Source organism: Arachis hypogaea, chromosome 16 (assembly GCF_003086295.3).
Source record: "Arachis hypogaea cultivar Tifrunner chromosome 16, arahy.Tifrunner.gnm2.J5K5, whole genome shotgun sequence".
Classification (NCBI taxonomy): Eukaryota; Viridiplantae; Streptophyta; class Magnoliopsida; order Fabales; family Fabaceae; genus Arachis; species Arachis hypogaea.
In genome coordinates this window covers 14,501,614-14,525,900 of record NC_092051.1, presented here as the reverse complement: position 1 = coordinate 14,525,900, position 24,287 = coordinate 14,501,614, and the positions used below count along the sequence as shown (strand labels likewise).

General features: G+C 44.4%; 1 protein-coding gene across 1 annotated transcript; it reads left to right on the top strand.

The window, feature by feature from the left end:
- Positions 1-18,412: 18,412 nt before the first annotated feature.
- On the top strand, positions 18,413-19,267 carry LOC140180005 (uncharacterized). Its single transcript, XM_072220387.1, has 2 exons — positions 18,413-18,699; positions 18,835-19,267. Exons 1-2 carry the CDS (start codon positions 18,413-18,415, stop codon positions 19,265-19,267), a joined length of 720 nt encoding a protein of 239 aa, XP_072076488.1.
- Positions 19,268-24,287: the final 5,020 nt, after the last annotated feature.

Sequence of the window (24,287 nt, the reverse complement as noted above, 5' to 3'; positions counted from 1 at the left end):
CTGTTAGCCCCTCGCCATCGCCACTGATGTCGCTGAAAGGAAGAGCACGACAGTCAGAGGAGTCGGCGTCATCGTCATCTTCGCAGGCTGTCTCTGCGTGCACCGTCCTCGCCGTCATTCATCCGCGTCTTGTTGTCGCCGTATGTGGGGTCGCCAGGCCGTCGCTGATCACCACTTTCAGTGTCGCCGCCAAGTCAAGATTAAGCGCGAGAAAGAGAGATCTGTCGCCAATGCTCTTCAGTGAAGGAGGAAGAACCGCGACGAAGAAGGGGAGCAGGAGCCGTTACGGTGGTCATCGTCACCGCTATTGGGCAGTAATAAATACGATGATAACAATGGTGATTGTTGGAAAAAGATGTGAAAATAATAATCCTTCTTTTTTTTATTTCTCTTTTTTCTATCATTGTTTATAAACAAAAGTTCCCTTTTTTTTAACATAACTCCTCTATTTTCGCAAAATCTTTTTTCTCTTTCTAAAATAAAAAATTTCTCTCTTCATTTTCTTCCATCTCATCAACACCTACTTCAAATTACATAGATATTATTGTTTCGGCCCGGCCCGGCTGGCATCATATGCCCAAACCAGGAAGGAAAACCCGGACACCTCCTTTCCTCAAGTGAGGCACATGACAGCTGGGGAAGGAAGCTTCCTAGAAGGTGGGTCTGCTCCTGTAGGGCCCTCCCTAGCTACAGAATATATAAAGGGAGGGCCCTGCCCCTCCCCCGAGGTACGTCACCATATCCTCACCTTTATTGCCACCTTGTACGGATTCTGACTTGGGTGTCGGAGTCCTTTTTGCTGATGGCTCCTCCCCCCCCCCCACCACTCCAACAACCCGGGAGGTCGCAAAGCTTCATCCCTCTCCCTCCAGCGTCAGCCCAGGAGGTCCAATCACGCACAAGCAACCCGGATACAGGCCCCCAGTCTCCGTACACACAGTATACCCGACCCGTTCGGTACCCGACTAAATGAACATTGGCGCCGTCTGTGGGGACTGGCTCTGGCCTGAATAGATTTCCTATTGGGCCCAGTGGAAGGACAAGAGGGAGGCGAGCTGTGCGTAGAGGAGAACGCCCACCGAGCTAGTAGGGCGGCCTCTTTGGCTTCTTCCCGCGAACGCACGAGATCCCCCTCCCGTGGGGATGAGCTTCACTCTCTTTCCCGTGAAAGACGCCCTTTTGGAGGAACGGGTAGCGACAGCGCTAGGATAATGCAGGAGTTGCGCCATAGAGTGCAAAACCTCGAGAAGGAGTTGGCGGCCAGGGACTGCTACCAGCCCGGCCCAAGTCAACCCCATCCCCGGTCTCCTCAAAGGAGAGGAGAAGCCCGGGGAAGAAGCCCGCGGAGGAAACACGCCAGGCATACACCGGGTTCCCGATCTCCGCCGACCCATGCGCAGTCGAAAGACCAAGGGAAGAGCAGGGAGATACCGAGGAGACAACAAGACCCCATAATCTACACTCGGCCCTTAGCAAGGCGCACCGAGAAGGAAGACCGAGAATAGAGCAGGGAGAGATCGAGAAGGAAACAAAACCCCATAATCATGGGAGCAACCCGTTTCCACCACTCTATTCTCGAGGTTCGGCTGCCGAAACACTTCGACAAGCCAACAAAAATGAGATATGACGGAACCCAGGACCCCCAGGAACACCTAACGGCCTTCGAGGCCAGGATGAACCTGAAGGGTGTGGGTGACGAGGTGAGATGTCGCGCCTTTCCCGTGACCCTGGCGGGACCGGCAATCCGGTGGTTCAACGCGCTCCCTCAGGAGTCCGTGACGACTTTCGCAGACATAACCCGAGGCTTTCTAGCATAGTTTATCACGCGTATTTCCAAGGCCAAGCACCCGATCAACCTTTTAGGGGTGAGCCAAAGAAGCGGTGAATCGACTAGGAAGTATCTGGATAGGTTCACTGATGAATGCCTAGAGATTGACGGCCTGACCGATTCAGTGGCCAACCTTTGCCTGACAAACGGGCTGTTGAATGAAGACTTCAGGAAATACCTTACCACCAAACCGGTGTGGACAATGCAGAAAATCCAGAATGTGGCGAGAGAGTGCATCAACAATGAGGAAGTCAGCCAAGTGGTGGCAGCCAACAAGCGACAGCCCGCCTATTGACAAATGAATTTTTTTGCCGGTATAGAAATTATCAAATGATCAATCGTAGTATAGTCTAAACCGACGCAAAATCCTTCATCAAACAAATCTACAATCTATATCCGAGAGTACTAGTCTCCCGAGTCGTTCTCCCTTGGAATTGCCAAAGTGTGCATCTTATTGATTTAGTAAGCCTTGTTGGAATTCTTTGAAGGTTTTAGCAAAGTAATGAGAAACAAACAATCAATTATCAAAAGACTTGGCTTAGGGTTGGCATTAGAAATTCTATCCTTATAGTCCATTCAATGTTGACAACAATTAGGCCTTGCTTCATTTAGTTATCCCCTAGGTATAGAGGGAGGTCAAATGAAAGCAATCAACTTGAGTCACAAGTCCTAGCTTCACCTTTTGGGAATCTAGCTTTAGTGCACTCCAAGCCAACTAGCAATCCCTAATTCCAAATCAACTTTTGATACAACTATTCAACTTCTTCCAAGGACCAAACCCTATGCCAAGTGTGAAAATTCTACTCCATAGCTAGTGTTGTCATTTTATCAAACATGTGATGAGCAAGAAGGAAAGTCATAGTAAAATGAGAAGAAAAGTCGAATTGAAAGTATTGCAACACAAAGATCTAACAACAAGTCTCAAAGAGTAACAATGAAAATCAAATTCTCAAAATAGGGACGAAATCCAAAATTACAAAGTTGAATTCTAGATCTATGAGAATTGATCAATTACATCTACTACTTGAAATTGGAGAAGAAAATCTATGACATGAACAAAGTGGAGTGAGAATTATAATGGATCTCACCAAAAAGTCATTGAAAATTCAGAGATTAGATGAGGATGAACCCTAGTGAAAAGCTTGGAATCTCCCTCTTCTTCTCCCAAAAGTGTAACTAACTCTCCTCTCAAAAAAATATCTAAATCTAGAAAATGAACTAAAATTGTCCTTAACCCTTGCTCCTTTGGTCTTCTTAAGCTTTTCCCGCCAAGGCATTTCCCCAAAAGTGGGATTCTTAACTATCTCCACGCCTAAGTCACGTGACTTCTTAAAAATCATATTCGCAAATCGGCGCGCACGCGCAAGGTACGCGCACGCACCGTCGAGACGTCTTGTAATGTGCGCGGAAGCGTGATATGCGCGTGCGCACCCATGAAGATCCTGGCTTAGCCGCTTCTCAAGCCGGCTCGTAACTTGGCTCTTGGCTTTGGCTTCATGTTGCCCTATCCGCGCGGGCGCGCCAGGTGCGCGCACGCGCCCATGCGGAAATTTCCAAAGCTTAATCCTCATGCTTCCTTCCTTTGTACCCGTCTTCCTTCTCTCTTTCGGTCCATTCCTACTCTATATCCTGAAACCACTTAACACACAAGTCACGGCATCGAATGGCATCAAGAGAAGATTAGAAATGTATCTATTTTAGTGCAAAATAAGCATGTTTTCATTCATGAGGCAAAACTAGGAAAGGAATGCAAAATCTTGTATTTTCATATAGAAAGTGTGTGGAATCATTGATAAAACCCCTGAAATCAGCACAAGATAAACCCTCAAATTAGGGTTTGTCAACCTCCCCACACTTAGATTCTAGCATGTCCTCATGCTTAGAGAAATGCAAAGAAACACAGAAGACCGAGGGATCGCAAAAGTATAAGACTCATGAAGTGCAACCTACTTATATGCATGCAACTATGACTAGTGCTACTATCCACTTGGCTGGGAACAAATTAGCCTTCTTAGGACATATGCGAGCACATGGGACACGATGGTGGTCAAAGCATAGGACTTGCCACTTTCTAAGCATCAAATGCAATATGTGCAACCTTGCATGAGGAATGCTCGCGAGAGCCGGGAATCAAAGGATTGAGCATCGAACCCTCACCGGAAGTGTTTGCACTCTAATCACTCGGTGTTTGGGGTTTATTCTCTCAATTCTCCCCTAATCATGCTTTCCAAGATTTGTTTTTCATCTAACAATCAACAATTATTCAATGCATGCATACAATTATCATGAGGTCTTTTCCTTAGGTTGTAATGGGGTTAGGGTCAAGGTAGGGTCATATATGGCTAGTGGACTTAGGATTTGAATCTTTGATTAACTTAAACTTTCCCACCTAACCTATATAATGACCTATACAATTAAGTACTAACCTAACTACCCATTCCTCACTTTTCCACATACTCATGCATTTTCTTTTCGTTTCACAACACTTATGCATTGATTCCTCTTGAGCTTCACTTTGGGGCATTTTGTCCCCTTTATTGCTTTTCTTTTTCTTTCTTCTTTTCTATATACATTCTCTTTTCTTTTCTTTTTTCCCTTTTTTTTTCTTTTTTTTTTTAACTTTTATTTCTCTTTTTTTTTCTTCAAACCATATACAAGAACATCAATGCATAAGGTCTATACATTTAATCGATACATGAGCATGTACCCAATTCCCCATTATAAAAATACAAAACACAAACACCCTTTTATCCCAACCATCGTCCTAAAGTCTTCCCACTCTTGGATGACACTCACACTCACTAGCCTAAGCCAATCAAAGATCCAAATAAAGGACATTCATTGTTTTCCGCTTTAAGGCTTGTAATGTGCTAAAATAAGAATAAGTGGGTTAAGCGTCGGCTCAAAGTTGGCTAACAAAGGAGGATAAAAGGTAAGGCCATTTGGGTAAGTGAGCTAATGAAATGATGGCCTCAATCATACAAATGCATGAATACACAAAATAATGGATATAAAGAATCAAACAAATCAAGGATTACAATCATAGGAAGAGAGTAATGCACACAAGAAGGGGAATAAATGGTTATAAGATGTAACCACACCATTAGGCTCAAATCTCACAAGCTTGTGTTCTTAACTCAAACCCATGTTCCAAAATATAATTCTTCATGCAACTTTGGCATCAAAGCATTTAAAATTTGCAATGCCACGGTTGCCCCAAAGTGTTGGTTTCCTAAGAAAGAATTTCATTGTTCCAACCAAGTAGACTTATCATGCGAATGGTGCCAACTAAAACCTAATCATGCAACCTATCCTAATTTATTCAGATTTATTCAGATGTTACCTACGGAGATCGGTCGGCCGACCTCCCCACACTCAAAACTTAGCACGGTCCTCCGTGCTATAGGTTAGGCGCACTGGGTGGTTGAACTCCGAGTGTGCCACATCTCCAATGCCATCGCTATCTCCGCTCGAAGTTGCGGTGGATGTGGAGATATCGGGTTCCTCCATAGGTGGGGTGACTATGCTTAGAAGCCTCTTCACATGAGCATAGCGGCGTTGGTTACGCCTCTCATAACGGTCTAATTTGTTGTGAAGGTCCTCAAGGCGTTGGGCGGCCGATTTTTGTGATGTAGATGAAGTGGTAGTGTGGCGAGTTGGTGTGGGCAGTTCAATGTCCTTGGTAACTTCCGGAGGCTTGAGGCATCTCTTGGTCGGAATGATATCACCATCGACCGGTATTGAGGTTTTCCTATCTTTAGCCTCCCGGTTGACGCCGGCTTTCGCAACTAATGCCGTCACTAAAGCGGGGAATGGTAGATTTCCCTTGGCATGAATGCGCCCCATAGATTGGCGGATGGCATGCGGAACGTCGACCGGTTTCTCGGTCAAGATGCACCATATCAATAAGGCAAGCTCGGCGGTGATGGATGACCCATGTGTGCTTGGGAGCACGTAGTGAGCTAGAATTTGGGCCCATGCCGTGGCTTCTTGAGTGAGGTGGCGGACATCTAAACCCTTGGGTCTTTGCTTTATGGTCCCCCGAATCCAATATGCGTCGGGTAAAGCAATGACGCGGAGGATCGCGCTCCAATCGAATGCGCGATCAACGCATGTAGCCAAGACTTCTTGGTAGGTGTCATATGCATCCATTGACGGTTCAATCCCAAGGACTTCTCGGATGGTTTCCACTGTGACCGACACTTGCTTTCGGTGCACAAATATTGATGTGAGACGAGGTGAGTGGAAGTTGGAGTAGAATTCCACCACCCATGAGAGATTGGCCTCCTTTGGTTGCCTCAAGAGGAACCTCCATTGCCTCCGGTCAATGTGTGGCATCACAATCGGACTGAGGTGAGCCGGTAAGACTAGGAGGGGTTCCGGATGGTAATTCCTTTCAATCATTCTGGAGTAAACAAGTTCGCAGTAACGGTTGGAAAACTTGTTTGAATCCTTAGGAGGGTTGTCCCTCTCTAGAACATCAACGGGGCCCTTGGTCTTCTTTAGGAGGGGCTTGGCCGTTAGTTCTTGGCGCACTTTATTGGAAGCTGGCTTCTTGGGGCCTTTCCCTTTGTTCTTTTTGATGACCATCCTTGTGAGATGGAGAAGGATATGGAAGAAGAAGTTGTAGTGTGGGTTGATGGAGGGTGAAGAGTTAATGTGGAGCCACCGGAGATATGTGATAGAAGGTGGTTGATGGGAGGGAGTGGAGGTGGTTGAATGGGTGGTGGAAGGGGTGAGAAGGAGGAGGAAAAGTGGAATGAGAATGAAGGGGTAAGTGTGCCCTTTTTAAAGATGGCGTCGATCTCCTGCGCGTGCGCGGGCAGTGCGCGCTCGCGCAGGGAGTGAGGTGGACTAGGGGCGCGCGCGCGTACATTTCGCGTGCGCGTCCATGCGCTTGGGCTGGCGGCACAGGAGAGGCACAGGGGTGGCATAACTCTCTGGACGAAGTACCAGAGATTGCTTCAGGGTTTTTTTTTTTGGCGCGCGCGCGCACAGTGCGCGCACGCGTCCACGTGGTTGTGCCCCAGGCATGAGAAGGGCCTGGAGGGGGCTCAACTCCCTGTGAAGTGGCTCAGAGAGGAGTGCAGAATCAAAGGGCGCGTGCGCGGCTGCGGCGCGCGCGCGCATTTCGTGCTCGCCTTGTATGGACGCGTGCGCGCCAGGTGCACGCACGCGGCAAAGGTGCTGGGCCGGTGGCTTAGTGTAGGCTTGAGAGTGGCTTAACTCTCTGTAGGATGTACTAGGAGTGCAACAAGGCAATCGGCGCGGACGCGCACAATGCGCTTGCGCGTCGATTGGCAGATTTCACCCATGTGCGCGGACGCGCCATGTGCGCGCGCGCGCGAGCTTCCTGTGCTTCAGGCATAGCCCTGGCATGGTGTGGGCGCAACTCTCGGATAAATGTATGGAGGGCTGTTATTCGCAATCCATGCGTCCGCGCACAGTGCGCGTCCGCGTAGATGACCGTCGAGTGCCATAAGGGCGCGTACGCGCCAGGTGCGCGCATGCGCAGAGGGGTGGTTTTTCTAAATTTGCAAGTGTTTACACCACTTTTGACATTTCAAACCCCTCCCCCCCCCATACAGCCACTTAAGCACTATAGCAGGGCATTTTACTTGGTAAACTATCAATGAAATCAACAAATGAAGGGGAATTGTCATTAAAATCTAGCTAACAAACATGAAGTCAAGTGTCTATGTACAAAGCTCAAAGGAAGATCTTACCATGGTGGGGTGTCTCCCACCTAGCACTTTTGTTTAACGTCCTTAAGTTAGACTTTCAGTAGCTTATAGTGTTTGTTCAAGAGTTGCATCCCTCAAGAGGAACACTTCAAATTCCTTGGAGTTCTTTCTTTGCTCACCATGATACAATTTGAGACGGTGCCCGTTTACCTTGAAAGCGTCCGGGCTTGATGGGTGGCGCAAGTGGTAGACTCCATAAGGTTTTACTTTCTCCACTTGGTAGGGCCCATCCCACCTTGATCTAAGCTTTCCGGGTAGTAATCTCAACCTTGAATTGTAGAGAAGGACTAGTTCACCGGGTCGGAATTCTCTTCTCCTAATGTTCTTGTCATGGATGGCTTTCAACTTTTCCTTATAAAGTCTAGAGTTGTCGTAAGCTTCCAATCTCAAACATTCTAATTCTGCCAATTGAAGCTTTCTCTCTACTCCGGCCCCGTCCAAGCTCATATTACACTCCTTTACGGCCCAATAAGCTTTGTGTTCAATCTCCACCGGTAAGTGACATGCTTTACCATATACAAGCCGGAAGGGGCTCATACCAATGGGTGTCTTGTAAGCCGTTCGATAGGCCCACAGTGCATCGGAGAGTTTAATGCTCCAATCTTTCCTATTCGGCTTTACAATCCTTTCTAACACATGCTTGATTTCCCGGTTAGAGACTTCGGCTTGGCCGTTTGTCTGAGGGTGGTAAGCCGTGGCGACTTTGTGGATGATGCCATATTTTCTCATGAGGCCGTCTATTCTTTTGTTGCAAAAGTGGGATCCTTGGTCACTTATGATTGCTCTTGGGGCGCCAAAGCGACAAATGATATTGTTCCTCACAAAAGAATACACAACATTAGCGTCATCCGTTCGGGTGGGGATTGCCTCCACCCATTTTGACACATAATCGACGGCTAACAAGATGTAGAGAAAGCCATTGGAATTTGGAAATGGTCCAATGAAGTCGATTCCCCATACGCCAAAGATTTCACAAAAAAGCATATTTTGTTGGGGAATTTCGTCCTTCTTGGAAATATCTCCGAACCTAATACATTGGGGACAAGATTTGCAATAGAGAGAAGCATCTTTGAGAAGAGTTGGCCACCAAAATCCGCAATCAAGGACTTTTCTTGCCGTTCTTTGGGGCCCGTAGTGACCACCTCCTTCGGAAGCATGGCAAGCGTCCAAGATTGCTTGGAATTCGGTTTGAGGTATGCACCGTCGCATTATTTGGTCCGCTCCACACCTCCACAAATAGGGATAATCCCAAATATAGTATTTGGATTCGCTTTTCAGCTTATCCTTTTTATTTTTGTCGAGATTGGAAGGGAAAGTGCGTGAAACCAAGTAGTTTGCTATTGGGGCATACCAAGGAACCACTTCCGAGATTGCATGCAAAGCATCTAAAGGAAAGGAATCATTGATAGGAGTGGTGTCGCCTTTTGTGTGTTCGAGGCGACTTAAATGGTCCGCCACTAGGTTTTGGGAACCGCTCCTATCTTTGATTTCCAAGTCAAATTCTTGTAATAAAAGCACCCAACGAATTAATCTCGGTTTTGATTCCTTTTTTGCCAACAAGTACTTTAGTGCCGCGTGATCCGAGTACACTACTACCTTGGAACCAAGAAGATAGGCTCGGAACTTGTCCAAAGTAAAAACAATAGCTAGGAGTTCCTTTTCGGTAGTAGTGTAGTTGGATTGGGCTCCGTCTAATGTTTTGGAAGCATAAGCTATGACATAGGGAATCTTACCCTCGCGTTGTGCTAACGCGGCTCCTATCGCATAATTCGAAGCATCACACATGATTTCAAAGGGTTGAATCCAATTGGGTCCTCGTACAATAGGGGCTTGTGTCAATGCTACCTTGAGTTTGTCATATGCTTCCATACATTCCTTGCTCATCTCAAATTCGGTGTCTTTTTGTAGTAATCGAGAGAGAGGTAAGGCCACCTTGCTAAAGTCCTTGATGAATCTCCGGTAGAATCCTACATGTCCAAGAAAAGAACGGACTTCCCTCTCGGAGGAGGGGTAAGGTAAACTGGATATGACATTTATCTTTGCCGGATCTACGGAGATGCCTTCCTTTGATACTATGTGTCCCAAAACAATGCCTTATTTGACCATGAAATGACATTTTTCAAAATTTAAGACAAGGTTTGTTTTGGTGCATCTCTCTAAGACTTTTTCAAGGTTACCTAAGCAATGCTCAAATGACTCACCATACACACTAAAATCATCCATGAAAACTTCCATCGATTGCTCTAGAAAGTCCGCAAATAGGCTCATCATGCATCTTTGAAACGTTGCTGGTGCATTGCATAGGCCAAATGGCATACGCTTGTAAGCATACGTTCCAAAGGGGCAAGTAAATGTGGTTTTTTCTTGGTCTTCTAGAGCAATATGAATTTGGAAGTATCCGGAGTAGCCATCAAGAAAACAATAGTATGATTTACCGGCTAACCGATCAAGCATTTGATCGATAAATGGTAGTGGAAAGTGATTTTTTCTTGTGGCCGCATTCAATCTTCGGTAGTCTATGCATACTCTCCAAGAATTTTGCACTCTTGTTGCTATAAGTTCACCACTTTCGTTTTCGATTGTTGTCACTCCGGACTTCTTTGGCACTACTTGGACCGGGCTTACCCATTCGCTATCTGAGATAGGATAGATGATGTCCGCTTCAAGTAGCTTAGTGACTTCTTTCTTCACCACCTCAAGAATGGTTGGGTTAAGTCTCCTTTGAGGTTGTCGGACCGGTCTTGTTCCTTCTTCAAGAAATATGCGGTGCTCGCATACTTGGGGGCTTATTCCCACTAGATCCGCCAAACTCCACCCAATTGCCCTTTTGTTTTTCCTCCATACATTCAGCAATTTTTCTTCTTGTTGAGGAGTTAACTCTTGTGCAATTATCACGGGTAGCTTTTGGGCTTCATCAAGGTATGAATACCTTAAGTGAGGTGGTAGTGGCTTCAATTCCATCTTCTTGTCATTCCTTGAAGTTTGAGTTTCCGGATGGTTTGTATGATGTGTGGTATTTAGTTCGCTTGACTTTTCATTTGCTTCTTCAACCATGCACTTCTCATCTAATCTTGCAAGATGCACTTCGACTACTATGTTATCAATTGGGTCACACCGAAATAGAGAGTGGTTCTCCGGTGGATGCTTCATTGCTTCCTCTAGGCTAAAGCTTACAATTCTCCCATCTATTTCAAATGAGTAGTTCCCCGAGTAAGCATCAAGCTTAAATCTAGAAGTTCTCAAGAATGGCCTTCCAAGTAGGATTGATGATGCTCTCTCGGTTTCGCTTGATGGCATTTCAAGGACATAGAAGTCAATCGGAAACACCAACCCCTTTATATTCACCAATACATCTTCCGCAACACCTGCTACGGTTATTATGCTTTTATCCGCTAGGACAAATCTTGCCGTCGACCTTTTTAGTGGTGGCAACTTCAATACCCGGTAAACGGAGAGCGGCATGATGCTAACACATACTCCGAGGTCACACATACAATCTCTAAATTGAACTCCATTGACGGTGCAAGTGACCATACAAGGGCCCGGATCATCACACTTCTTTGGCAATGTTCCCATTAAAGCGGAAATAGAACTCCCCAATGGGATGGTTTCCAATTCAAGAATTCTATCCTTGTTTATGCATAAATCTTTGAGGAATTTGGCATATCTAGGAACTTGATGGATGGCATCAAAGAGGGGGATGGTTACCTCAACTTTCTTGAACATTTCTACCATTTTGGGGTCGAGTTCTATGCGCTTTTTAGCTTTCTTTGCAAGTGTTGGAAATGGAAGTGGTTGAGCAATTTCTTCTTCCAAGGTTCTTTTGGCCTTGGTTGTCTCCCTTGTTGGTTGGGCTTCATCCTCAACTATGGCTTGTGGTGTCTCCTCTTCCACTACCTCTTCTATATCTATTCTCTCTTCCTCTTGGGCGGTTGTGATAGGACTTGAGTCCTTTGCTTCCTTCTCTTTTAGTTGTGTACCGGATCTAAGGGTGATGGCATTGATGCCCCCTTTTGGATTTGGTTGAGGTTGAGAGGGAATGACACTTTGGATTGGGGGTTGAGGAGTGGGGGTTGATGGTGTATCCATGCGTGCAAGAAGAGCTTGTAGTGTAGAGGTGAGGCCGGTGAGGCCGGAAGCAAGTGTGTTTTGTAGTTCCTTTTGGCCTTGGATAATGGTCCGGAGTGTTTCGTCTTGGTTGGAGGGGGTGGTTGCATATGTGAGTTGAGGAGTTTGTGATTGGTTGGGTGGTGGTCTTTGATGTGGTGGTTGATATGTTTGGTAGTTTCTTTGTGGGTTTTGTTGGTTGTATGGTTGATTTTGTAAGTTGTATGGTCGGTTTTGTGAGAAATTTTGTGAGTTGTTATTCCATCTTTGACCTCCTCCATTGTTGTTGTTGTCCCTATTCCCTTGTTGATGATTGTCTCTCCAATTTTGATTATTGTGTCCACTTCCTTGGTTGTAGACTCCTCCTTGATAAGGGTGCCCTTGGTTAGGATTACCTCCTTGGTAGTACCCTTGATTAGGGCGGTCATAGAAATTATGGGTAGCCGCCAAGGTGTTGTCTTCTTGAAGGCTTGGGCACTCATCCGTGTAGTGAGAGTAGCAAGAGCAAATGCCACATACTCTTTGAGGGACCAATTGTTGGTTGTGTTGTTGAGGTGGTGGAGGGTGTTGTTGATATGATTGAGGTTGTTGTGGTTGTTGTTGGTTCAATTGGAGTTGCCTCAAGACGGATGTCATCTCATTCAAGGATTGAGTTAGGGCGGTGGCTTCACTACTAGTTGATACCTCGTTCACGGTCCTTGGACGGTTGACTCTTCGCCTCATATGTTGATTGGATTCGGCTAAGTCAATAATAAGTTGCCATGCCTCCTCCGCGGTTTTATATTTGGACAAAGAACCATTGCTAGAAGTGTCCAAGAGGGTTCTATCTTGCTCTCGCATCCCTTGACATATGTATCCAAGCAATACTTGAGTGTCGATCATGTGATTAGGGCATGCATCTAGTAGTTTGCGAAACCGTTCCCAATACTCATAGAGTGGTTCCGTCTCACCTTGCACAATACAAGACATTTCCTTCCTTAGCCTATCCATCTTTTCCGGGGGCAAGAATTTATCCAAGAACCCCCTTCTAAGTAGGTCCCAATCGGAGGTAACTTCACTAGAGAGGGTGTAGAACCATTCTTTGGCCTTGTCCTCAAGAGAAAAAGGGAAAGCAAACAACCATATAGCAACTTCATCGGACCCTTCCCGTCTAGTAGTCGAGCATATGCGATGGAAGTCCTTGAGATGTCGAATAGGGTCTTGTGCGGGAAGCCCGTGAAACTTGGGTAGGAGGTTGATCAAAGCGGTCTTCAATTCAAAGTTCGCATTCAAATTGGGGTGAGTTACATGAAGGGGTTGAAGGACATAATCCGGTGCACCCGCTTCCTTGATGGTAACTCTCCTCGGAGCATCCATGGTATTAGTACCTAAAACAAAAGAAGAATTGTTAGTGAGATTGATGGGAGTATGATTAATGCCTTCTTTGAGTGACGGTTCAATGTTCACTTCTAGTAAGGTGGTTGAGGTGGTGAAAACCTCTTCACCTTTTCCAAATCTTAGCCGCCTATGAGCTTGTCTAATATGAAACAAAGTTCGTTCTATTTCCGGATCAAAAGGGACTAAGCTCGGATTCAGTTGTGAACGCGTCATGCAATGAAGGGGAAATGGAATTCATTGTAACGATGAGGAGTTAGTCAATTGAGCAGTTTACAATGAAGTGCAACTATGTATATATATACACGCTTAATCCAAAACAATAACATTGCACACTAAGCAAACTCCCCGGCAACGGCGCCATTTTGACAAATGAATTTTTTTGCCGGTATAGAAATTATCAAATGATCAATCGTAGTATAGTCTAAACCGACGCAAAATCCTTCATCAAACAAATCTACAATCTATATCCGAGAGTACTAGTCTCCCGAGTCGTTCTCCCTTGGAATTGCCAAAGTGTGCATCTTATTGATTTAGTAAGCCTTGTTGGAATTCTTTGAAGGTTTTAGCAAAGTAATGAGAAACAAACAATCAATTATCAAAAGACTTGGCTTAGGGTTGGCATTAGAAATTCTATCCTTATAGTCCATTCAATGTTGACAACAATTAGGCCTTGCTTCATTTAGTTATCCCCTAGGTATAGAGGGAGGTCAAATGAAAGCAATCAACTTAAGTCACAAGTCCTAGCTTCACCTTATGGGAATCTAGCTTTAGTGCACTCCAAGCCAACTAGCAATCCCTAATTCCAAATCAACTTTTGATACAACTATTCAACTTCTTCCAAGGACCAAACCCTATGCCAAGTGTGAAAATTCTACTCCATAGCTAGTGTTGTCATTTTATCAAACATGTGATGAGCAAGAAGGAAAGTCATAGTAAAATGAGAAGAAAAGTCGAATTGAAAGTATTGCAACACAAAGATCTAACAACAAGTCTCAAAGAGTAACAATGAAAATCAAATTCTCAAAATAGGGACGAAATCCAAAATTACAAAGTTGAATTCTAGATCTATGAGAATTGATCAATTACATCTACTACTTGAAATTGGAGAAGAAAATCTATGACATGAACAAAGTGGAGTGAGAATTGTAATGGATCTCACCAAAAAGTCATTGAAAATTCAGAGATTAGATGAGGATGAACCCTAGTGAAAAGCTTGGAATCTCCCTCTTCTTCTCCCAAAAGTGTAACTAACTCTCCTCTCAAAAAAATATCTAAATCTAGAAAATGAACTAAAATTGTCCTTAACCCTTGCTCCTTTGGTCTTCTTAAGCTTTTCCCGCCAAGGCATTTCCCCAAAAGTGGGATTCTTAACTACCTCCACGCCTAAGTCACGTGACTTCTTAAAAATCATATTCGCAAATCGGCGCGCACGCGCAAGGTACGCGCACGCACCGTCGAGACGTCTTGTAATGTGCGCGGAGGCGTGATATGCGCGTGCGCACCCATGAAGATCCTGGCTTAGCCGCTTCTCAAGCCGGCTCGTAACTTGGCTCTTGGCTTTGGCTTCACGTTGCCCTATCCGCGCGGGCGCGCCAGGTGCGCGCACGCGCCCATGCGGAAATTTCCAAAGCTTAATCCTCATGCTTCCTTCCTTTGTACCCGTCTTCCTTCTCTCTTTCGGTCCATTCCTACTCTATATCCTGAAACCACTTAACACACAAGTCACGGCATCGAATGGCATCAAGAGAAGATTAGAAATGTATCTATTTTAGTGCAAAATAAGCATGTTTTCATTCATGAGGCAAAACTAGGAAAGGAATGCAAAATCTTGTATTTTCATATAGAAAGTGTGTGGAATCATTGATAAAACCCCTGAAATCAGCACAAGATAAACCCTCAAATTGGGGTTTGTCACCTATCATCCTACACGTCATCCTGGGAGCGGGGAAAGGCCTAAGGAGCACTCCAAGGATGGAGGGCCAACTAAAACCTTCAAGCCGTTCCCCCGGGTAGGAAAGTTCACTAACTACACCCCTTTGACGGCCGCGATCGTCGAGGTGTACCAACAGATAGCCGACAAAGGCATCTTATCAAAGCCTCACCAGCTCAAGGACAGAATTGAAAAAAATAAGAACCTTTACTGTGACTACCACAAAGGTTTCGGCCATAAAATCCAAGATTGCTTTGACTTGAAGGACGCTCTGGAACAGGCAATCCGTGAAGGTAAGCTAGCAGAGTTCTCGCAGTTCATAAGAGAATCCAGAAGGCGAGAGTGCAACCGATATGACGACGACAGAAGCCGTGCCATGAAGCCAAGGCAAGAGCCCGAAGAGGACAACGACCGCGGCTTTACCGTCGTGAATGTCATAGTTGGGAAGGACACTGTACCGAGATCCAAGTCAGCAACAAGGAAAGACGCTAAGGTCCTGGCCGTGTCATCAGCTAGTCATGGGCCCTTCCTCAAGAGAGTCCCAACGATATCATTCGGATCGGAGGACCAATTGTTCCACGACGTACCGGAGAACCCTCCCATGGTAATCACAGCAAGAGTGGGAATTGGTTTGGTCAAGCGAATTCTCGTTGACACCGGAGCTAACTCAAACATTATGTTCCGAAACGTGTTTGACGCCCTGGGCCTCCGAGAAGCCAACTTAAAAACTCACCAGCACAGGGTGGTCGGCTTAGGGGATAATTTTATCAAGCTTGATGGAATAATCTCCCTCCCGGTCTCCATAGGGGGAGGTCAAGGAAAGAGGTCATTGATGGTGGAGTTTGTTGTTCTGAGGGACTCCACGGCTTACAACCTTATCTTGGGGAGGAAAACGATCAACGAGTTTAGGGCGGTAATATATACCAAGCTGCTGATAATAAAGTTTGTAGCGGACGATAGGTCGGTAGGATCCATCAGGGGAGATCTGGAAATAGCGGTCGTGTGCGACAATGCCAGCCTCTCCCTAAGGAAGAAGTCGAAGGAGGCATCTGGTGTTTTCCTAGCCCATCTGGATGCTAGGATTGACGACAAACCAAGACCAGAGCCTGAAGGTGACCTAGAAAAGTTCAGGGTCGGGGACTCGGAGGACAAGTTCACTTTCGTGAACAGAAACCTCCCCCACAACCTGAAAGAGCCTTTGATAGAAATGATTCGGGGGAATGACGATTTATTCGCCTGGACACCAGCTGACATGCCAAGGATCGACCCCAAGTTCATGTCACATCACTTGGCCGTAAAGGCAGACGCCAAGCCCGTAGCCCAAAGGCGAAGGAAGATGTCCCTAGAAAGAGCCAACGAGGTGGCCAAGCAGACGGCCAGCTTGTTGGAAGCTGGATTCATCCGGGAACTAGACTACTCGACCTGGCTGTCGAACGTAGTCCTGTTCAAAAAGGCCAATGGGAAATGGAGGATGTGTGTAGACTACTCAGACATCTACAAGACATGCCCCAAGGACTCCTTCCCCCTCCCCAACATTGATGCTTTAGTGGACGTGGCCGCGGGATATCGTTTTCTAAGTTTCATGGATGCGTACTCTAGGTACAACAGATACCGATGCACCGACCTAACGAAGAGAAAACGGCATTTATAACGCCAGGTGGCACCTACTGCTACAGGGTAATTCCATTCAGATTAAAGAATGCGGGAGCAACTTATCAAAGGCTGATGAGCAAAGTCTTCAGCGAACTTATCAGAAAGTCGGTAGAGGTATACGTGGACGACATCCTAGTAAAGACCAGCCAAACGGAAGACCTAGTTGGCGACCTAAAGACCGTGTTCGTGTCCCTTCGATGACACAATATGAGGCTTAACCCCCTCAAGAGCGCCTTTGCAATGCAGGCCGGAAAGTTCCTGGGTTTCATGATAACCCAAAGAGGAGTTAAAGTCAACCCTGAGAAGTGTGAAGCAATTTTACGAATGATGAGCCCAGGATGCATCATGGATGTGCAGAGGCTGGCCGGAAGGCTCACGGCCCTATCCCGCTTCATCGGCGCGTCGACAGCCAAAGCCCTCCCATTTTTTAACTTGATGAAAAAAGGAATAGCTTTTGAGTGGACCCCAGCATGTGAAGAGGCATTCAACCACTTCAAGAGCATACTCTCGGCAACCCCGGTTCTCAGCAAGCCCAAGGACAGTGAGACGCTGTATCTATACTTGGCGGTAACCGATGAAGCCTTGGCGGCCATTTTGGGGCTAGAGGAGGAGAAAACCCAACAACCGGTCTACTTTGTTAGTAAAGCACTGCAGGGGGGAGAATTAAGATACATCAAATTGGAAAATCTAGCGCATGCGCTCTTAACTTCATCCCGAAGGTTGCGACAATACTTCCAGGGTCATCGGGTGATCGTCAGAATGGATCAAGGGATACACCAAGTCTTGCAAAAATCCGACCTTGTGGGACGGATGATGACCTGGGCAGTCGAGCTATCTCAATATGACCTGCAATATGAACCCAGACATGCAATTAAGGCCCAGGCCATGGTCAACTTTCTGGTGGAAGTCACAGGAGACACTCACGAAACCCCGGGCATACGGTGGAAACTCCACGTTGACGGAAATTCCAACCAAATGTTTGGGGGAACAGGGATAATCCTCGAGAGCCCGACGAGGATAGTATACGAGCATTCCGTCAAGTTCGAGTTCTCGGTCTCTAACAACCAGGTGGAGTATGAGGCCCTTATTAGCGACCTGCTGTTGTCAAAAGAAGTCGGGGTAACAAGAGTAGAGGTGAACAGTGATTCTCAAGTCATAACCTCTCAAATCAATGGAACTTGTCAAGCCAAGGACCCTCTGCTACAAAAATACCTGGAAAAAGTTAGGGGTCTAAGCAAGGACTTTGAGGAGGTCGTGGTACAGCATGTCCTAAGGGAAAGAAACACACGAGCAGACCTTCTATCCAAACTAGCCAGTACAAAGCCAGGAATGGGAAATCGCTCTTTGATACAAGAATTTGTGAAAGAGCCGACAGTCGCCCTGTGCTTAACCCAAGCAGACGTCGCTCCCTCATAGATCGACCTAATTACTGACTTTTTGGAAAACGGCAAGCTCCCCGACGACCACAAGGTGGCAAATACGTTGAGAAGAGAGGCAGCCAAGTATGTAATAGTGCAAGGCCAGCTATTTAAGGACTGAACTAACCCCTTTTGAAGTGCTTACGACCCGACCAGACGGACTACGTGCTAAGAGAAGTCCATGAGGGATGTTGTGGCCACCATATCGGGGGAAAGGCTTTGGCCCGGAAGCTCGTAAGGGCTGGATACTTTTGGCCCTCGATGATGATGGATTCCTAAGAATTCGTCAAGAGATGCAAGAAGCATCAAGAACGCTAACTTTCATAAGACCCCGGCAGCTGAGCTAAGTTTGCTCATGGCCTCTCGGCCTTTCAGCCAGTGGGGGATTAACCTCTTGGGACCTTTCCCGATAGGCCCTGGACAGGTTAAATACGTGATTGTGGCCATTGATTACTACACAAAGTGGGTCGAAGCGGAGCAAATGGCCAGCATTATATCAGCAAACTACCGTAAGTTCATGTGGAGACAGGTAATTTCCAGATTTGGAATCCCAGAGACCGTGATATCGAAAAACTGGACGCAATTTGTGGACAAGAAATTTAGGGAGTTCCTCACAGGCCTAGGGGTAAAACAGAGGTTCTCGTTAGTGGAGCACCCATAGACCAACGGCCAAGTGAAAGCCGCAAACAAAGTCATCCTCCAGGGCCTCAAAAAGCGACTTGACCAAAAGAAGGGAGCGTGGGCAGACAAACTAGCGTCAGTCCTATGGTCGTATAGAACAACACTTCAATCCTCCACCGGGGAAACCCTTTTTCGACTTACCTACGGGGTTGATGCAGTGATCCCTGTGGAGGTCGGGGAGCCAAGTCCACGACTACTCCTGGGTAGAGTTAAGGAGGCTGTAGAAAAGGACCTGGTCGACGAAACCAGAGAAATGGCGCACTTGTCAGAGACGGCGCTGAAGCAAAGAATAGCACTTCGTTCCAACGCCAGAGTGCTAAGGAAAAGTTTCGAGCCAAATGACCTGGTCCTACGACGCAACGACGTAGGCCTCCCCAGCCCCGGGAAAGGGAAGCTGGCGACTAATTGGGAAGGCCCATACAGAGTGAAGGAAGTGGTCGGCAACAGGGCTTACAAGCTGGAACGCCTAGATGGGAAAGAGGTACCCCAAACATGGAACGTGGAAAACTTGACAAGGTTCTACCCTTAGAATCCAGAACGACCACCTGTTCCACCGACTCAGTAACACCCGTTTTACTTTTTGTCGAATTATTGTCAATTTTTAATTTTTGTCATTACTTAACATGTCCCTCTTCCGTTTTATTCTATATTTTTATCTTTATTTGGCTTGTCGACTAACCGGTCTAGCACGATACGTCTTTACGGGACTGATCACCCCGGGAGCCAACGGCACCGTCAACACTACACTAAGCGTCTACGAAAATAAGCCACAATCCAAATCTTTTAATATGAAAGCCACGAACTGGCTTCCTTAATTACCAATGACAAAACAAAACGGTATACAGATCACTAATTACCAGACAAAACAAAACGGTAGACAAGTCGTCAATTACCAATGTCGAAAAAACGGTAAACAAGTTTATAGAGACTACCCAAGAGTTCAAAAGTTCATACAAACCACTAGAGAATTCAAAACAAGATACAACAAAGTAAAAGTACACCACTTCTTCGAGATGTCAACAATCTGACCATCCCAAATAGTCTTGAAAACTCCAATCGCAGAGGTGTCAAAATCGGGAGAAAGCAGCTTGACCTGGGCCTTGATCGCCTCCTCGGTCCCAGAGATCACCTCCCCTGCCTTCCTCACCGTATCTTTATTCTTCTTCTTCAAACTGGCAACCTCCCCCCTTCAGTCCAGCGACCTCATCCTTGGTATCATTTGCCGACTTCACGGCCTCCCCAAGCTTGGCCTCCAAGGCAGTAATCTTGGCCTGGGTTGCAGCGGTTTTACCACGGACAGAGTTGAGCTGAGACTCCAAGGCCATCTCCCGCTCGGTAAGACGGGCTACCGCTCTGTCGGAAGTCTTTAGCTTCCTCTCCGAGTCCGCCAATTTCTCCTTCAAGATTCTAACCTCATACCTCAAGCTCTCAACCTCTCACAAGGATTGACGGTATTTCCCATCCAGCTCCTCGGCTAGGGTCAAGATGGGCTTTGCCCTCCTAGCGATGGGAGTTGCTCTCAGCATACACTAGTAGATCCACCTTGCCTGGGGCCGAGGTCCCCACCAAGAAAAAACTTGTCAATGCCGGGCATGAGTTGCGAGTCGATAAAACCCCCAACGTCAAAATTTTTCTCCATAACAGTAAGTGACCCCTCAGGGCTGGAGAACGGCTTTTGCTTGCGGGGGTTCTCGACTATAGCCACATTGGGGCCTCCCCCGGCCGACTCTACCTCAGGAGGAACTACGCTGCTGCTATTCAGGGCATCCTTTGAGTTAGGGCAGGTAGGTCCCGGAGGGGGAGGCAAAGCTGATTGCATTTCGGAGTGGGAGAGGTCAGGTGCTCAGCAGTATGGGTTTGAGAGCTATCTTTGCTATGCCCAAGAAGAAACTGGGCCATTAAATCTTCAAGTCCAGTGTGCTCGGCGGCCATGTCCACTGCAATGCACACAACAACTCGTTAGCTCGTTAAAAGAGAGAGAGAGAGAGAGAGAGAAAGAGAGAGAGAAACGAGAGAGCGACACTAGAACCAGCCGACCACTCACCTACATAGCTTCTACCCATCTCTCGATCACCCATTAAAAGATGTGGGTTGATGTTATTTTTATTAAATATGGCTAATAACACGTCAGCTATATTCTTATCCCGCTGGGTTAGGCCTTTGTATGTTACTTTGGTGAAAGCATTGGACCCGTCCCCAAAGCTCCAGTAGGTCGAAATCCGTCTCTCCCCCTCCAAGGTTAACCAAAAAGGATGATGGCCCTTGGCAGGCAGGACCTTAAAGAATTTATCCTTAAAGCCATGGAACGAATCTTCAAATATCCCGAAGATTCGTCTACCCTGAACAGCTCGGAAGGACATAAACCCTTTTTTATGCCTTCCCTCCTTGGAAGGGTTTGTCAAAACAAAGAACCATAAGAACACTTCCACGGAGGCCGGCAACTCGAGGTACTTGCAAACCATCTCAAAGCATCAGATGGCGGCCCAGCTGTGTTCAGGTGCAGTTGCGACGGAGCCACGTCCCACCAATTTAAAAGGGCCATCTGGAAGGGGGATAAGGGGATACGAACCCCCAGGACGGTAAACATTGCCTTGTACATCCAAATCCAATCGACAACTCAGGAGGTGTTCAAGTTAAGTTGGCAAATTCGTTCGTAGTCCGTGGGAACGAACACTTCGTAGTGTTCTTCCTCGGGACCTGCCCCGCACAATTGGTTGCGAAGACAGAACTTTGTGAGCTCCTCTAGTATTATTTGGGAAGGTGTATCCTTCACATCTGAGGTGACCCAGGCGTATCTGTCAATACGGGGCCTCTGAAGGGGAAGTTGCGCCATACCTACAGTGGGGGCACCACTCAAGGTTAGACTACAAGGTTGGTAGGCTGGAAAAACCGGAACTAAGACTATAAACACAGGAAACTAACACTATATGTCACAGCAAGCCTATCTACACTCAAACAAAGGCTACATACCAGAAATCTAAATGGTAACCCCTCTAAAACTTAACTGATAGAAGCATGACTCAAGCAACATGCATGCACAGCCTAAGTACTACTAAAATGCAGAAGAATAGCAGTAATAATGGCAACCATTCAATAAGAAAAAGATGCTCGGTAAGAAAAAGATGCTTACCAGGAAGATTGCTTTCAAAAGGAGATTGGAAAAATCTGAAGGAATGTGGTTGCAATCGAACTAAAAGCAGAGGAAGGTAGAAAAATCTAGAAAGCTCGAAGGGAGATAGGAGAAGCAGCACATGAACGATTCAGAAATGAGGAAAGGAAGCACGAAAACAAGGAAGAAAAGCCAGAAACAAAAGAGTAAGGGCCCGTTTAGGAAACTCTAGAAGTAACTTTTTTTAACTTTTGACTTATGAAAAGTAGTAGTAATAATGTCTGGTGCAACTTTTAAAACCAAATTGCAACTTTCTAAGAAGCTATTTAGGAGCTTATAGAGAAGTTAAAAAAATGACTTCTCTCATAATACTTCTACTTTTCATCACATTTCTATGAAATAAGTACTTCTAGAGTTAAAAATCCAAACACAAAATAACTTATTTATAAGTTACTTTTAACAGAGTCATTTATTGTTTAAGTTATTTTATCAAAAGGAGCTTAATTAAGTTGGTTACCCAAACTGGGCCTAACTGCCATAGAGAAGCGCGAAGGTCAGGGATAAAATGGACTTTTTCCCAAGCTTTCAAATCAGCCATAATGGCATTAAATGACAGGTGCGAAGAACGAGGCGACGAATGATATTCTCTCGAAACGGTAAAGCCCACTCGCGCGTAGGGGGGCACGCCCCTATCACGCATGGCCGACCTTGCGGGCATGTAACGCCCGAACTAGGAAGGAAAACCCGGACACCTCCTCTCCTCCAGCGAGGCACATGGCAGCTGGGGAAGGAAGCTTCCTTGAAGGTGGGTTTGCTTCTGTGGGGCCTGTCCTAGGTACAGAATATATAAGGGGAGGGCCCTGCCCCTCCCCAAGGTACGTCACCATACCCTCACCTTTATTGCCACCTTCACGCACAAACAACCCGGATACAGGTCCCCAGTCTCTGTACACACAGTATACCCGACCCGTTCGGTACCCGACTAAACGAACAATTATAAAGTAAATCTAAAGTGATCAATCAATATCAAAGTACTACGTGTATGTTTGAATTGTAATCTGTCATACTAGAATTTAAATAAAAGTGATTTTGTAGAATTAAATTTGAGTAGAAGTCAGTTTGTACTAACATAATTTATGTTTAACAATTCTATACTAAAATTGATTTTAATATAATAAATATTGTTTGGATAACATTAGTTAAAATTACTTTTAGATAAATAATTAGTTAATTACTAAAAAAATATAATATTAAATTATAATATTATTTTTTTAGTATATTTAATTTTTTTATACTTCTTTTAGTATATTTTTTATAATATTCTATTTTACTATGTTATAATTCTTTACTATTATAATAAAATTTAATTTTTATTTATTAAATTAAAAATAACATATAAAAATAAACAATTTTTTATGTATTTTTTATAATAAAAACTAATATTTATTTATTAAATTAAAAATAACATATAAAATAACACATTTTAATATTTTTTACAAGTGCTCTTAATAATCTTATTTTATTTACTGTTTTGAATTTCTAACTTTTTACTAATTATATTTTTATTATATTTATAGTTAATTTTTTTTATTTTATTTATCATTTCTAATAGGAATAATAATACATATTATAACAAATTAGAATAATAAACAGTGGATAAGAATTACAATAATAAATTTTGCAATGTTAAACAAAAAATATTCTATAAATTTTTAGTATTTTCAGTATTTTTTATTTAGTATTATTTTAAAATATAAAATTTGATTATTTATGACTTTATTATTATATATGATTAATTTTTTATTTATTTTATTATTTTTAATAAGATCAATAATTCATATTATAATATAATTATAATAATAAATTTAATAAAAAATTAAAATATAAAAAAATACTAAAAATTGATTAAAAAAATTAAAATATTAATGACTTAAAACAAATCTAAAAATTTTAAAAAAACAATTAAAACAGATAATAATCATAAAAAATAAACCACGTTTAAGTGACTGCAAAAGTAATAATTTCTTGCTTTAAGTAAACTTGCAAAATCATTTGTGTTTAAAGAAAAAAAAAGTTGCTAAACATAAAAAAACAACCATAAAAAAATTTAGACGCACTTTATCCTTTCCAAAGTTTTGCCAAACACACCTTATATTAAAATTAATTATTTCAGCTAAAAACTTTAAAATTATGATGAAAAAAAAATATGGCTACTAACTAGATCTGTTAAACATCATCATAAATTTCCAGTTACAATGAACAAACACTCATCTTCATCTATATCACCGTCATTATCATTATCACCAAAAATTTTTTATACTCTCATTTCATATAATTGTTAAATTTTAAAAGTATTTTTTTCTTTGGTAAATAGCTAATAAATTTTATTATTAAATAAAAATTATTTAGTAAGTATTAAAAAAATATATTTTGTTACTGG